The 14,251-nt window shown below is 39.6% G+C and overlaps 1 protein-coding gene across 1 annotated transcript in view; it reads left to right on the plus strand.

Moving 5' to 3' along the window:
- The window catches only part of TNKS (tankyrase), an 83,849-nt gene that overhangs the window by 24,837 nt on the left and 44,761 nt on the right, over positions 1-14,251 (plus strand). Inside the window, exons 4-5 of the mRNA XM_034410862.3 lie at positions 12,067-12,103; positions 12,704-12,779. Of these exons, the coding sequence (XP_034266753.1) occupies positions 12,067-12,103; positions 12,704-12,779 (113 nt within the window). The remainder of the gene's footprint in view (positions 1-12,066; positions 12,104-12,703; positions 12,780-14,251) is intronic.

The following is a 14,251-nucleotide window of genomic DNA, read 5'->3' on the forward strand; positions in this document are numbered from 1 at the left end:
AACCTGAGGCGAGTCCTCCCTGCAAGGCGGCCAGAACTGCTAAAAAGTCAGCTGGGAAGCGGCCGGAGCGTACCAGCTGCAAACCTCGCTCTGACAAGGCGCCACCTGTACAGGACAAGGACGCGTTAAGGCACCACAAGGCCCTAGAGCGCCAGTACTCCAAGGCGCAGAGGGCAGTGGCAACTTCCCCTACCTCGGACAACGGCAGCTCAATGCCTGCTCCTTCCGCACCAAGGGAGGCAGGACCTCCCGTGGGTGATTCCACCACACCAAATATCTCTGTGCCAGGGGGCTGTCTGTCATCCAGAGCCTCAGTGGCTCCAGTTGGCCATCTGGCATTTGAACAGGTCAGGTTAAAAAAGCACAACCTGTCAGATAGGGTCATAGGTACCATTCAAGCAGCGAGATGCCCTTCAGCTGCTCGTATTTACGAGGCCTCGTGGCGAGCGTTCTGTAGCTGGTGCTCGAACCACCACATGGACCCTGCTTCTGCGGTAGTGCACAACATCCTCGAATTTCTTCAGTCAGGGCTAGACAAAGGTTTGGCTCCTTCTACATTGCGTCGTCAGACGGCGGCACTGTCAATGGTGATCAGGTGTCTACCTTACCAATCTCTCTCACACCACCCGCTGATCAGGGGCTTCCTGCATGGCGCAGCAAATTTGCGCCCTCCCACAGTGCACTGCTATCCGACGTGGGATCTTCCCCTGGTTCTCCTGGGCCTTAATGCCCCCCCTTTGAACCTTTGGGGTCTGTTACACTAAAGTACTTGTCCTTCAAGGTGGACTTCCTCCTGGCTATCACCTCAGCCAGGAGGGTTTCAGAACTAGCAGCACTATCTATTAGGAAGGACCTTTGTATTTTTAGGGAAAGCACGGTGATTCTACGCCTGGACCCCTCCTTTGTTCCTAAGGTGAGCTCGTGGTTTCACTGGGACCAGGAGCTCATCTTGCCAGATTTTTGCCCATCTCCTCATGACCACCAGGAGAAGAAATGGTACACCCTCGACGTTCGTCGCGCCCTCTGCCTTTACATTCGTCGGACGTCTTCCTTTCGGCGAATGGAGGCGCTTCTCGTCTCGTTCAATCCTGCCTCGATGGGTCTGAAGATCTCAGCTTCCACGGTTGGCAGGTGGACCAAAGCCTGCATTGCTCTGGTGTACGACTTGAACTCCAAACGATTACCGGACAGGATTCTACCACATTCCACTTGTAGTGTGGCCACCACTGCGGTCTGGGTGACACAGGCGTCGGCGGTGGACATTTGCAGGGCGGCGACCTGGTCGTTGTTTTCCCCGTTCATTCGCCACTACAAGATAGACGCTTATGCCTTGGCTGAGGCATCCTTTGGTCATTGGGTGCTCCAAAAAGGTTTGTCGGACGGGACACTGGAGGGCAGTCAGCCTCCCACCCTTGAGTTTGAGCTTGGGTATATCCCAGCCATGGATAGTGGGAGCAGCGCTCAGGAAAATGGAAGTTGTCTTACCTGAACGTCCCTTTTCTGAGTGCTGCGAACACTATCCATCCCCTCCCTAGTTTGGCTTCCTGCCTAGTTGGTTCGTTGTTGCTGTTTCTTTTTGTTAATAAAAGTTATTTGTTTTACCTCATAAGCAAGGTGGATTTGATTTAAATCGAGTTGATTTAAATCACAATTTAAATCATGATTTAAATCACTAGTAAAAAGGCTTGATTTAAATTAACTCGATTTAAATCATAATTTTTAAAGAGCAACTGTCATCTCTGCTACTCCTTTGACCCACTGTTGACTCACCGATAACCCCAGTGTTGCAGAATATACAGCCTCATGCTACATAACTAAGCTCCATTTCATGCTGAATAAACTAAATTATTTACGTATCTTAAATAGAAAACTATCTTATGATAGATTTTTACCCCAAAAGTTTTTTATTAAGATAAATTCGATAAAAATCAAAAAAATCCAATTTAAATAAAAAAAATCTGATTTTTTTGATTTTTTTAAAAAAATCATTGATTTTTATCCACCCTGCCTCATAGTTTGAAGTTTTGCTGCCCCTTTGTATCAGACTGGGGAACCATGGGATTGTGGGTGTGGCTAGGCTACAGGAAAAGGAAATTAGCTCTCACTCACTTGTTGTCAAAGCTGAAGGAACTAATCCAGCCATGGATAGTGTTCGCAGCACTCAGAAAAGGGACGTTCAGGTAAGACAACGTCCATTTCAGGACAGTGTTGTAAATACTTGTGGAGGTGTTATCACGTAACTTCGAACAGTCACTAAGTGAACTGTCATAACTCGAGGATTATCTGTATTAAGGTCCTGTTGCATGATGCAAGTTATTTCAAGTAAAGTTGCTTTTTGCAATCGATAGATGCGGATTTTGTTAATTTTGATGGTGTTCAAGTGATATTCCAGATGTTTTGGGATTATATCTAAGGAACCTATTACTATTGGTATTACTTTTGCTTTCTTGTGGCACAGTCATTTTACTTCTCTTTTCAGGCCTTTATGGTTTATGATTTTTTCCCCCTTTTCCCTTTCTTTTTCTTCGATTCTGCTGTTTCTAGGTATTTCAGGTAATCCCTGAGATACAATTCACTTAGCGACCATTCAAAGTTATGACGTCCCCCCCAGCACTTACGACCCAGTCCTGAAGTTATGAATGTTGCAGCACCAAGGCCGTCATTCACCCTTACAAACAACCGTAGAAGCACTGCAACATTCGTCCTGCCTATTCCCTCTCCCCCATCCCTCTGCCAGGTCTCCACAGGCAGGTCTGTGGAGGCACACTTATCTTTTGAAGATCTAGCGACCTGTCTCCTCTCCAGCCTCTCTGTTTCTTTGCCTGCTCCCGGCGAAGAGCAGAGGGAGAGCAGGACAAGTGCACCCTGCTCGGCTTTTCTGATACACTGAGGCTGGCTGCCGCTTCCGGAGCAGCAGGCAGCCTCGGTAAATCTCCTCCAAAGGCTTCCAGGCTTGACGTGGAAATGGGTGCCTGAAGTCCTCATGGGCACTCAAACATATTTCACCCAGTCGGACACTGGAACCTTCTGGGGGTCATGGTGTCATATGACTTCAAGCACCCATCCGCTTTTGCAGAGAATGGATGCCTGAAGTCACACATGATCAGGGCACCTAGAAGCTTCCAGTTTCCAGGGAGAAAAGTGTTTGCACACCAACGAGAGACTTGAAGCAACATGACTTCGCTGCCCCAAGGCCTCACTTTGGCATGCAAATACTTTTCTGCACCAAGCCTGGAAGCCTTTGGAGGAAGCTCACCGAGGCTGCACCAGCCCAGAAGCGGCAGGCAGCCACTTCTTATCAACAGTTGTTAAGTCTGGGGTGATATGTGTCAGATGCTTGTCTGTTTGAATTCTAAAGTCCCAGAGCACTTTAACTTCTTCATTTTCTATTGCTTTACTCTATTTTGTCATTTGACCAGTTCCTGCTTGCATTCCAATGTGCCATTGTTTCTACTTTTTAATGCAATTTTTTGTAATCGGTCTGTGTGACCTGCTTGCAGCAGCTAACTAGGTGGTCCACAGTTCTTCAGCTTTTTTGCAGAGATAACATATGCTATCTATGACTGTCTTCTTAATTCTGGATTTATATGCATTTGTTCTTAAGGCTTGATCTTGGGCAGCTAAAAAAAGCATTTTATTAAAATAAATTTGATAAAAAATAAAAGAAATCTGGTTTTTAAATTTTTTTTTAAAAAATCTTTGATTTTTATCAACCCTGCTTCCAATTTCTAGTAGTAATGTTTCAAAGGGTAATTTAAGACTACACAAAATTCAAAGATATATGGTTTAAAATTTGTCTTTACTAACATGTTACAGATATGAATTACAGATATTAGGTATGGAGAAAAGAAAGCAAATCATATTTATTTTTAAGCACATGTCAAGGGGAAAAACAGAAAAAATAAATTGAATGAAATTGAAAAAGAAAGAACACATTAAAGATTCTCAAAATCCTAATAGGATCCAGGAAGCAGGCCTTCTCTATCATAGTACCTATCTTCTGGAACTATATCCCCAAAGATATGCTCGCCCAAATTCTGACCTCATTTAAACAAGCCATTTTTCCCTTCCTCCCCCAAAGCCTTAGGCTAGGATAGATAGCAGGCCCCTTGCGCAGTGAATAATTCATCAGAAGCTATGTTTTATTATTTTTTTTAGTTATTGTTTTGCACAGTTTTAAATTGTTTTAATGTATGTTATCCAGAGTAATTTTATAAATAAAATATAAAAATTACAAAAAGAATTTACAAAATATTCACACAAAAAATAAAAATGAGCTGCCATTATTTTTAACTAGTCACGTTAGATTTGAAAAGATATAATGATAAGAGAGTTTAGGACTTTAAGAACTAATCAATTGACAAATGAATAACAACTAACCTAAATCTCTAGCAATTAGGAGTCTGAGCAGTCTATCTTTAAATTTATAGTCAATCAGGTAAAGTTCCATCTTTTAAAAACTTAAATTGAAAGAAATCCTAACTCTGAATATGGTAGAAAATTATCTGTAAATGTATTGTCCATAAAATGTTTCTAAATTAAATTAAAGTCAGCATCAGGCTTATTTTTAGATATGAAGTTATTTTTGGCATTGATATATACTCCCAAAGCTTAATTTGCCAGTCCTCTCCTTTCAGGAGAGTTACAATTTATTGTAACTTTCAGTGACAAGCATAGAGAATCCTGATAGTAGTTATATGTAAGGATGTAGGTATGCTTTATAGAAATATAAGGCTTTGTAACAAAAAAACCAGCTGGCCAGAAAAGTAAATCATTATTTGGAATTTGTTTCATCTTATGAAGAACTATCTTTCAAAATTGTTGAGCTTTGTGATATGACTACCAAATATGGAAGAATGATCAAATCTATGAAGATTCTAATAAGTTTTTTGTTGTGTTTGAATTCAGTGTTACTTAATCATGAATCTCGGACTTCAATTTCTGAATCATGTTTCAATAAGAATGTATAAGTTCTAGTAAGTGACCTGAATTTTGTGTTACAAACATTTCAAATACAGGCAAGTCTCTAAATATGTAACATTGGTTTTGTAGTTGTTTTTGAAAAGTTTGCTTATTTTAATATATTGTTCTTTTTTTGTGACAGAAATCTATCATTATTTTGGCTTCTTAATCATGATAAATATTCTGTATCAGTGAGAGTAAATTCTAACTGCAATTCATATTCCTCAGAGTCATAAATATGAAAGTCCATTTCAGTTTATCAAAAGCTTTCTTCATATCATGAACATTTGTGAATACTTTACTTATTACTTTTCTGGTTGATTTTATCAGTGGTAAAAATATGTCTACAATTGTTTCATATATCTTTGTGATAAATTCACTCTGAGCTGGATAAATTAGGTTTCTATTAAAAAGACACTTAATTTTTCTGCGAGGATAGTCATGAAAAGTTTAGTCTATCTTCAGTAAGGAAATAAATCACATGGCTCTAGATGGATTGGATTGTTCCACTCCTTGTAAATTAGAAACACATTTGAAGGCAAAAGTACTCCTCCATTTTTTCCTACAGAATCCCAATTTGCTATGGAATAAGTTGAAATTTATGTCATCACCATTCTTTATCTTTGATGTATAATTTAACATATTATTGTAAATAATAAAACAAATGAAAATGGCATGGATTTAAGAATTGGTACCTAAAATGTTAAGACATTGGATTTAGTGATCTCTCAACCAGACTATTTTAATTGGTATCACAAATGCCTTCAGTCTCATAATCAGTCACTCAGCCAATGTGAATGGAGAAAAGTACTGAGGGATTTTGTGTCATTGTGTGCAGCACAGTGAACATGGATAAGAGAAAGAAAAGCAGTTGTCTGTGGAGGAAATGAAGAAAGTAATAACCAAACACAGTAAAGGCTCCAAAACCATCTCCAAAGAGATTTACATTCCTGTGACTATGATTATTAATATTATGAAGAAATTTAAGATCCATGGGACTGTAGCCAACCTTTCTGGACATGGCTGCAAGGGGGAAAATATCCCCAGAACAAATAGAAGGTTAGTTGAAATTGTGGAAGATATAACAACAAGATATAACAACATCAAACTTCACTACCTATCATTGTTGATAGATTTCTAGGTGAAAGATCTAAGAAGACCCCATTTTTGAAAAACAGATACAAAAAAGCTAGACTGGAGTTTTCTAATTTGAATGCTGACAAGCCACAGTCCTTCCCAGCCAGCTTCCAACAGGCAAAGCCAGTGGAGGAAGCTGGATTTGCTTAATAACTCTGTAATTGTTTTAATTGTAGTGATTCACTTAACAACCATGGCAAAAGTCATAAAGTCAGGCATGACTCATTTAAGACCTGCCTTTCTTGGCAACAGAAATTCTGCTTCCAATTGTGGTTGTAAGTTGAGACTACCTTGAGAGAAGAAAACTATCCAATCTCAGACCACTGGAGCAGATTGCTCAAGAAGAAGATCAATTGCTAGTTGAGAAGTGTAGTCTTATTCAGAGTTATAGGAAATGCTTGACTGCAGTTATTGCTCAAAAGGGTGTTTCCATGTCATTTTCATTTATTATTTATCTTTGGACTATGGAATAAAGCAGGGGTCACCAACCTTTCGGACCTCAGGTCCGAATTTAAAATTCATAATTTTAAATCCCGCGGACCACTAATACGAATCCAGCACGCCGCTTGCTGAAGCACCTGGACTCCCAGTGATGGAGTGCTCCTTCAGGCACTTAGTTTGGCTGCCTGTTTCTGCAACCTTAAACACTCAAAGGGCCATTTGGACCTGTTTCCCACAGAAAACAAAACACTAGGATCTCTCATCTCTCTCTCCCCACCCTCTTTGACTGTCTGCCTGTCTCTCTCATCTTTCTTTCTTTCCCCCCTCTTTGTCTGTCTGTATCTCTCCCTCTCTCTCCCCTCTCTTTGTCTGTCTGTCTGTCTCCTCTCTCTCCCCTCGCTGTCTCTTTCTCTCATCTTTCTCTTTCTCTCATCTCTCTCCCCTCCCTCTCTGTCCCTCTTTCTCTCTATCTCTCTTTCCCCTCTCTGTTTGTCTGTTTCTCATCTATCTTTCTCTCCCCCCTCTCATCTTTCTCTCCCCCTCTCTGTCTCTTTCATCTCTTTCTTTCTCTCTCTCATCTCTCTCTCTCTCTCCCCCTCTTTGTCTGTCTGTCTCTCTCTTCTCTCTCCCCCCTTTTTCTCTCTCTCTCATCTCTTTCTCTCTCTCTCCCCCTCTCCCCCCTTTGTCTGTCTCTCTCTTTCTCTCTCCTCTCTCTGTCTCCCTCTCATCTCTCTCTTTCTCTCATCTCTCTCTCCCCCTCTGTCTGTCTCTTTCTGTCTCTCTCCCCCTCTCTTTCTGTCTGTCTCTCATCTGTCTTTCTCTCCCCCTCTCTCTGTCTGTCTGTCTCTCTCTTTCTTTCTCTCCCCCTCTCTGTCTCTCATCTCTCTCCCCCTCTGTCTGTCTGTCTCTCATCTATCTTTCTCTCCCCCTCTCTCTGTCTGTCTCTCTCTTTCTTTCTCTCCCCCCTCTCTCTCATCTCTTTCTCTCATCTCTCTCCCCCTTTCTTTGTCTGCCTGTCTGTCTCTGTCTTCTCTCTCCCCTCTGTTTCTCTCTCTCTCATCTCTTTCTCTCTCTCTCATCTCTCATTCTCTCTCTCATCTCTCTCTCCCTCTCTGTCTGTCTCTCATCTATCTTTCTCTCTCCCCCCTCTGTCTCTCTCTCTCATCTTTCTTTTTCTCCCCCTCTCCCCCTCTCTCATCTCTTTCTTTCTCTCTCATCTCTCTCCCCACTCTCTTTGTCTGCCTGTCTGTCTCTCTCTCCTCTCTCTCTCTCCTCTCTCCCCTCTCATCTCTTTCTCTCATCTCTCATCTCTCTCTCTCTCACTCTCTGTCTTCTCATCTCTCTTTCTCTCTCCCCCTCTGTCTCTCTGTCTCATTTTTCTTTCTCTCTCCCCCCTCTCTCTTTGTCTGTCTATCTCTCATCTCTTTCTTTCCCCCCTCTCTGTCTCTCTCTCTCATCTTTCTTTTTCTGTCTCCCTTTGTCTGTCTGTCTCCTCTCTCTCTCCTCTCTCTGTCTCTCTCTCCCCTCTGTCTCTCTCTCTCTCTCATATTCTGATTCTCCAGCGCTCTCTGGGTCTCGTGGATGCTTCTTCAGCCTTTGTTGGTGCTGGATGCACCTTGGTCCCTCGGGGAGACACATGACCTGCTCTCTGCCCCGAGACACTCATCCGACCTGGCTGCAACTGATGCTCTGCATTGTAATGGGCTCCAGGAGGAGAAGGGGACGCTGTCGCCTCCATTGTGAAGCACGCTAAATTTAATTGCGCTGCAAGAGCAACAGGCCGGCCATGGAGGTGTCAACAGCAGCAGCAGAGAGAAACAGCCGGGCCAGGCCAGGCCAGTGTCTCGGGGCTGAGAGGAAGTCGCACATCTCCCCGTCCAACCGAGATGCATGGAGCACCAACAAGGGCTGGAAGAAATGCCTGCAAGACCCAGCAACAGATGAAACTTCGCTCCTGGTCTGGAATATGGAGTGAATCTCCAGCCCCTGCCCTTCCCTTCTCAGGCCAGGCGAGGAGTGATGGGGAAGGGAGGGATATTCCATATCCGTAGTAAAATCATTTCCAAAAAGTCTAAAATTATCTATCAACAGGTCTTGTTCTCCACCATTCATTTGAGTCTTTTTGCCCCGATATTTCTTAGCCACTGTTAAGGCTGGGGCACACTTTTTATAATCCAATATTTACGGGCAGTTCTCGCCTAGCAAACTCCCTGCTCCGCTCTCTGCTTTTCGCTTCTCCTCCTCTCCTCCAGCACGATCTTTGTTCCCGGTTGCTGTGGTTTCGGGACAGCCGCCATGGCTGTCGTTCCACTGCCGCCAGCGTGAAGGGAAAGCCTCTGGCCCCGAAGAACCTGCCCGTTCTTCTCGGCCACCCAAGAATCAACTTTTGATGAGGTAGCTGGGAAACTTATGGTAACACTCGAAGAATTAGAACATTATTATACCATCAATCATTTAAAACCCAACCCCAACCAGACCCAAATGTGTGCTTTTCACTTCTGAAATTGAGATGCAAGGGAAGAGTTTGATGTTATGTTGTAAGGGGAACCAACTACAAGACTGTCCAACACGGAAGTATCTCTAAGTAGCACTAAGGCTAAAGTCAGCTTGAGGAACAATATCATCAGGAAATTGATAGACTATTCATGGGGGGAGTTCAATGTTGCACACATTAGCTTTGGTGTTGAGCGTCTCTGCAGCAGAGTGTGCTGCGCCAGTGTGAGGCACATCTGCACATGTGAAACAAATTGATATTGCCCTCAGTGAAGCAGTACACTTAATGACATTTCTCAAACCTACCCCAGTGGAGAAAATATATCCTCTCACTGGCATCGCCCCACCTAAGATCAGAGAAATAACAGCAGATGCCAAGAGAACTAAGCAAGAAAATGATCCTCTACATCCTCTGAATATGCCTCAAGCCCACTGACTCAGATCTAGGAACAGCTTTATGGAAAGAAGAAACATTCTTGAGGGTACACAAGAACAAACTTGAATTAAAAGATGGAGGAAGAAGACTATCAAGCAAGGAATAATATTAAAGGAGGATACAGCTGAAGGATCCGACCTCCCTTACACCACTTGGAGGACCCTAAATTGGTTGAGAGTTGGAGTTCCTAAATGTAAAACCAATATTCTCAAGTGGAAGCTCTTGCTGGATAGCAACACGCTATGAGATTGTGGAGAGACACAGAGCCCGGTTCATCTGCTGGTATGTCATCTACTACCAGAAACATATACCGATAATAACTTATTTTTGGACAACGACAAAGCCAAGCAGGTGGCTTCATTCTAGCAGTTTAAAGTTTGATCTAGACATGGAAAAAGAAGAACCCTAGTTAATGGTTTCACCAAACTTAATTTAAACTTAATTTTTTTCACTGCACAAAAATGCAGTACAAATGCAGTTTATAAATCATTTAAATCTTTTATATAATATCAAGTATTGGTTTCTGTTTTGCATTGATTTTAATAGTTTTGAATCATTTGTCTATCCATCCATTTCCATAAAACAAATATAATAAAAGTACATCATAAAGCCCCCCCCCAAAATACACAATAAAAGAGGCCAGTAAAATAAAAAAAATAAAAGATGGTGACATTCTTTAACTGACTAGAATGCTCTCTGAAGTTTTCCTTTCTATTTAATGCCAAAGAAATAAATAATACTCTCAGAAATGTTTTACTGGATTTTCATACTGTGAATAAAGAAACATCAACAGCTGAGTTTGTTTGGAAGATGCTTTTTAATTCAGGTTGGCACTTCAATTTGATAGCTTCTTGTAATAATAATAGGCTATTCAATTCTACTTTTTCAAGCTAGTGATTCTTTGGTACAGTATTACTTTTTGAATTAAGTGTTGCAACTTCTTCACATTTCAGTAATAGTGAATTAAACATCAACTGCATATCTATCCTTGAATTAATGTTAAGAGAAGGGGAACGATATGTATATTTTTTCTCTAAAGGGTATGTCTTTAAACATCTAAGGAAGAAAGTAATGACACATAATCTATGATATTTTTGGCAATTTGCAGAACTCTTTGATATGAACCAAATTTATTGACATTTACGTAAAGAATTTTGTCAATATTTCCAGGAATCAAAAAATACCTTGCAATTTCAAGAAGAAATTGAAAAAAATCACAAGTTATTCTCTATAGTTATCTTTTAAAGCATAAATTGAAGCAATTGCAATTTTCCGTTGTTCAGTTTGAAACCTTAGTAATAAAAATATTTCTATTTCATCTGGAATTTTGTGCTTTATGATAAGTTCCTAATATATATTAATACTCTATTGTTCCCACATGATTTTGACCTATGTTTACATTGTAACATATTAATACAATCTTTTTAAAATTGTATTTTATAAATATCTACTGTCTGCTTTCTCATTTTTTTCTTTTCCTCTCCTTTTTTGAATGTGCTATTCAGTTTCTTAATCTTTGTTGATTTTTTAAAAAATTAATCCATGAAGTCAGTGATTAATTAAATATAAGGGTAGGAAAATGTCTGATCCAATTTCTATCAATTTCCATTTTTTCTCATTTTGTTTTAGTTCATGACTCAAGCATTTTCTTAGCATCTTCTATGGAGAGTATAAAAGCTTTGCCATTCATAAAGACCCACAAATGAAATTGAGTAATCCACCTACATTTAATATTTCTTTCTTGGAGATAAGCTTGATTTATAAAGACTATTCTGTTTCCTTGAATTTATAACTTTTACTCTAAAATGTCTCCCCATTCTAGATAGAATAGAATGCAAAATTATCTACTACATTTTTTAATAAAGATTTCAAAGACTAAAACGTTAAAATTTTCAAAGGCAGTATACTTCAGATATTTAGTGAAGGACATGGTAGTGAGATAGAGTTAAATTTCAGGGTATTAATTTTTCATTCTTTCCAAAAGATACAAAAACAGACAACCATTTTAATGGCCGATTTTAAAATGCTATTGTCAGAAAGAATACTTTTGTCTTTCCCCACATGTTTTATTATGGTGCACTGGTTTTCTTAAGGTTACAAATATATACTTTGGACACAGTTTTAATCACCTCTGAAATAAATCTATTGCAAGATAATTTTGAGGCTACAAATACTCCAGACCTTATTATGTGTACCTTTAAAAAAAAGTCTTGGGGTGTGTCAGTGCCTTTATGCTATACTAGTGTGCTAAGAGACTGAATAGGAAAAATGGGGGAGGAGACACTGTACTCAGCTGCCATGCTGTTATCAGAGGGATTGTTTCTGGACAGAGGTTCAGCATTCATTGGTTGTCTGAAGAAAGCCATTTCATCTGAGGATTGGATAAGAAGCTGCGTCAATTTGCTGCCCGTCTCCAAGGTACTGGTGATGCTGCCTTCACAAGCTGACTAACGTCACAGCTCCATCACCCAGCGGGGTGTGGGCTTGCTTGTCGCCCCCCCTCCTGTTCTCTGTTTAATTCTGTATTTGCTTTCTGCTGCATTTCTTCATCTGTCTTCTGCCAAATGCTAACAGCATGATATTTTGCAATCATTTAGGTGAATACAAGAAGGACGAACTCTTGGAAGCTGCTAGGTAAGTGCTGTTCAGAATACAAATGTATTGTTTTTGAAGAGAGGTGGTAGAAATCAGGGTGAAAATGGGTTTTTATGATCTGTCATGTTGTCATTATCTTTTTATAAAATTGGGCAGATAAGCAGTCCTTGTTAACATGAGTCTTTTGGATTTAACTACTTGCAAAAAGCTAAATAGTTGCTTGTTACAGTATAGTTACAGTTGAATTTAGACAGGATGCATTTCAAATTCTGTTACGTTTAAAAAGCGATTTTTAATGAGAAATTATGTGAGGATATTTTTTTATTCTCTACCTTATGAATTAAAGGCACATCCTTCATTTACATATATGTTATAGAAAAGCTCGAGCAAGAGGCTGGAAGCTATTTATAGTTGAGGAATATTGCAACAATTTGGGAAATGTATATTTATTATATTTAAAATACGATAAATTATTCTATTGTATATGTTTATATAGGCATATTTTAAAGGAAATAATTGAAGCAAAATTTTTCTAAGTCAAAATGCACACAAGGTGGATTGTGAACATGATGTTAATGTGAAACTCCATTTCATATATTCTATAAGGGACTTCCTCTCCCTTCCATTTCTTCTTTGCAGGAGTGGCAATGAAGAAAAACTAATGGCTTTGTTGACACCTTTAAATGTGAATTGTCATGCAAGTGATGGGCGAAAAGTAAGTCTGTAAATATAAATTTGTTGTAATTTTTTTGGCAGCTGGTCAGCATATCTTAACAATTTAAAAATTTGATTAGCAACCAGTTTTGTGGATTGTAATTCGGGTCTCATCACATAAGATTGAATCATGTGTACAATATTGACAGCTTGACAGAGATAGTGGAACATACAGTTGACTGACTGCATTTTAAATGACAGCCTGGCTTTGTGCTTTAGAATGTTTGATAATAAATATAAATTGTGAGTTTGGGTTTGTTAATAACTGTAAATGAACAGTTTTCTCTGTGTGAGTGTTCTGGCTGTGAAAAATAGGGTTTCAGTACTCTAGCTTATTATAGCCAATTTCAGATCAATTTCATTAATCTTGTTGGATATTCATTCCAAATTTTTATAGTCTCACTTAATTGTCTAACTGCAGCTTTACATAATGGGGAATTAAATATATTAATCAGTATGAAGTAAGAAAAGGAAGAACTTACATATTCAGAATTTTAATTAGATGTTTCATTAATTTATGTATTATTATAATCTGAGGTAACAGATTCTAGTCTCATAGTTTACCTGGGTTCACACAGCATGGTTATTTTGTGTGTTAGTGCTTCATAGGATTCATCAATTCTTAATAAGTGTCTGAAATGGGTAATCAGGTACTTCAGCTTCTGTGACTGAAATCTCCCCAGGTAATTTGGGGGCAGGACATGAGAGATATAATTTGGGACAGATTGTGGCTTGTATGCTGCCAGCAGACTCTTTGGGGTTTAAATTGTTCAAAGAATTTGATTAGTAATTCAGTGCAGTGAAGATTTAAAAGAATATTTTGGATGCAATTCACAGCCTAAACACATTTTTCCATAATTCAATATTTATAGCTCTTAACTTATACTCATATGTTAAGTATGATTGGTTAATTATGGATATATATGTACATATATATATCCTGTTAAATGAAGCAGAATTAAGTAATCGATACTTAGCCAGTTTTAAATTTCGTATTTCTTCTTCCTGTAAAATAACTGACTAGTTGTCTTAGTTTTATTTTTGCATTAGAATAACCATCAGTTGATTAATGCTCAAATCATGAGTTTTGAAACTGTATGGTTCAACTCCTGGGTATTTCAGTTTTGCCACCAGGCAAAGCTGGGCTCTGTTACACCATATTTTTGCTCTGCCTTGACAAACCAATTGTCCATTTTGTTATCTGGCCCGTCTTTTTTTTTTTTTTTTGTCACAGTGATTGCCCCTGTAAAAGGTGGTCCCCACACTTCTTAGTCTCTCAAGCCTGCCACTGCCCATTTTGCTCACCTACTCTGTCTACCACCACTGTCTTTTATTCTTCCTCCAGCAGAGTAGCAGCTAAGGGCCCAGAGTTTTGACAGCAGTCAGAGCATCAGAAATAGAAAGGAGGTGAGCAAGAGTTCAGCTTTTTCATACTTGATTATGCAGTGTCAATTGCTTACAAGACCAGTTGCT

The sequence above is a fragment of the Pantherophis guttatus genome, chromosome 2, assembly GCF_059756535.1.
Source record: "Pantherophis guttatus breed Tessera chromosome 2, ASM5975653v1, whole genome shotgun sequence".
NCBI lineage: Eukaryota > Metazoa > Chordata > Lepidosauria > Squamata > Colubridae > Pantherophis > Pantherophis guttatus.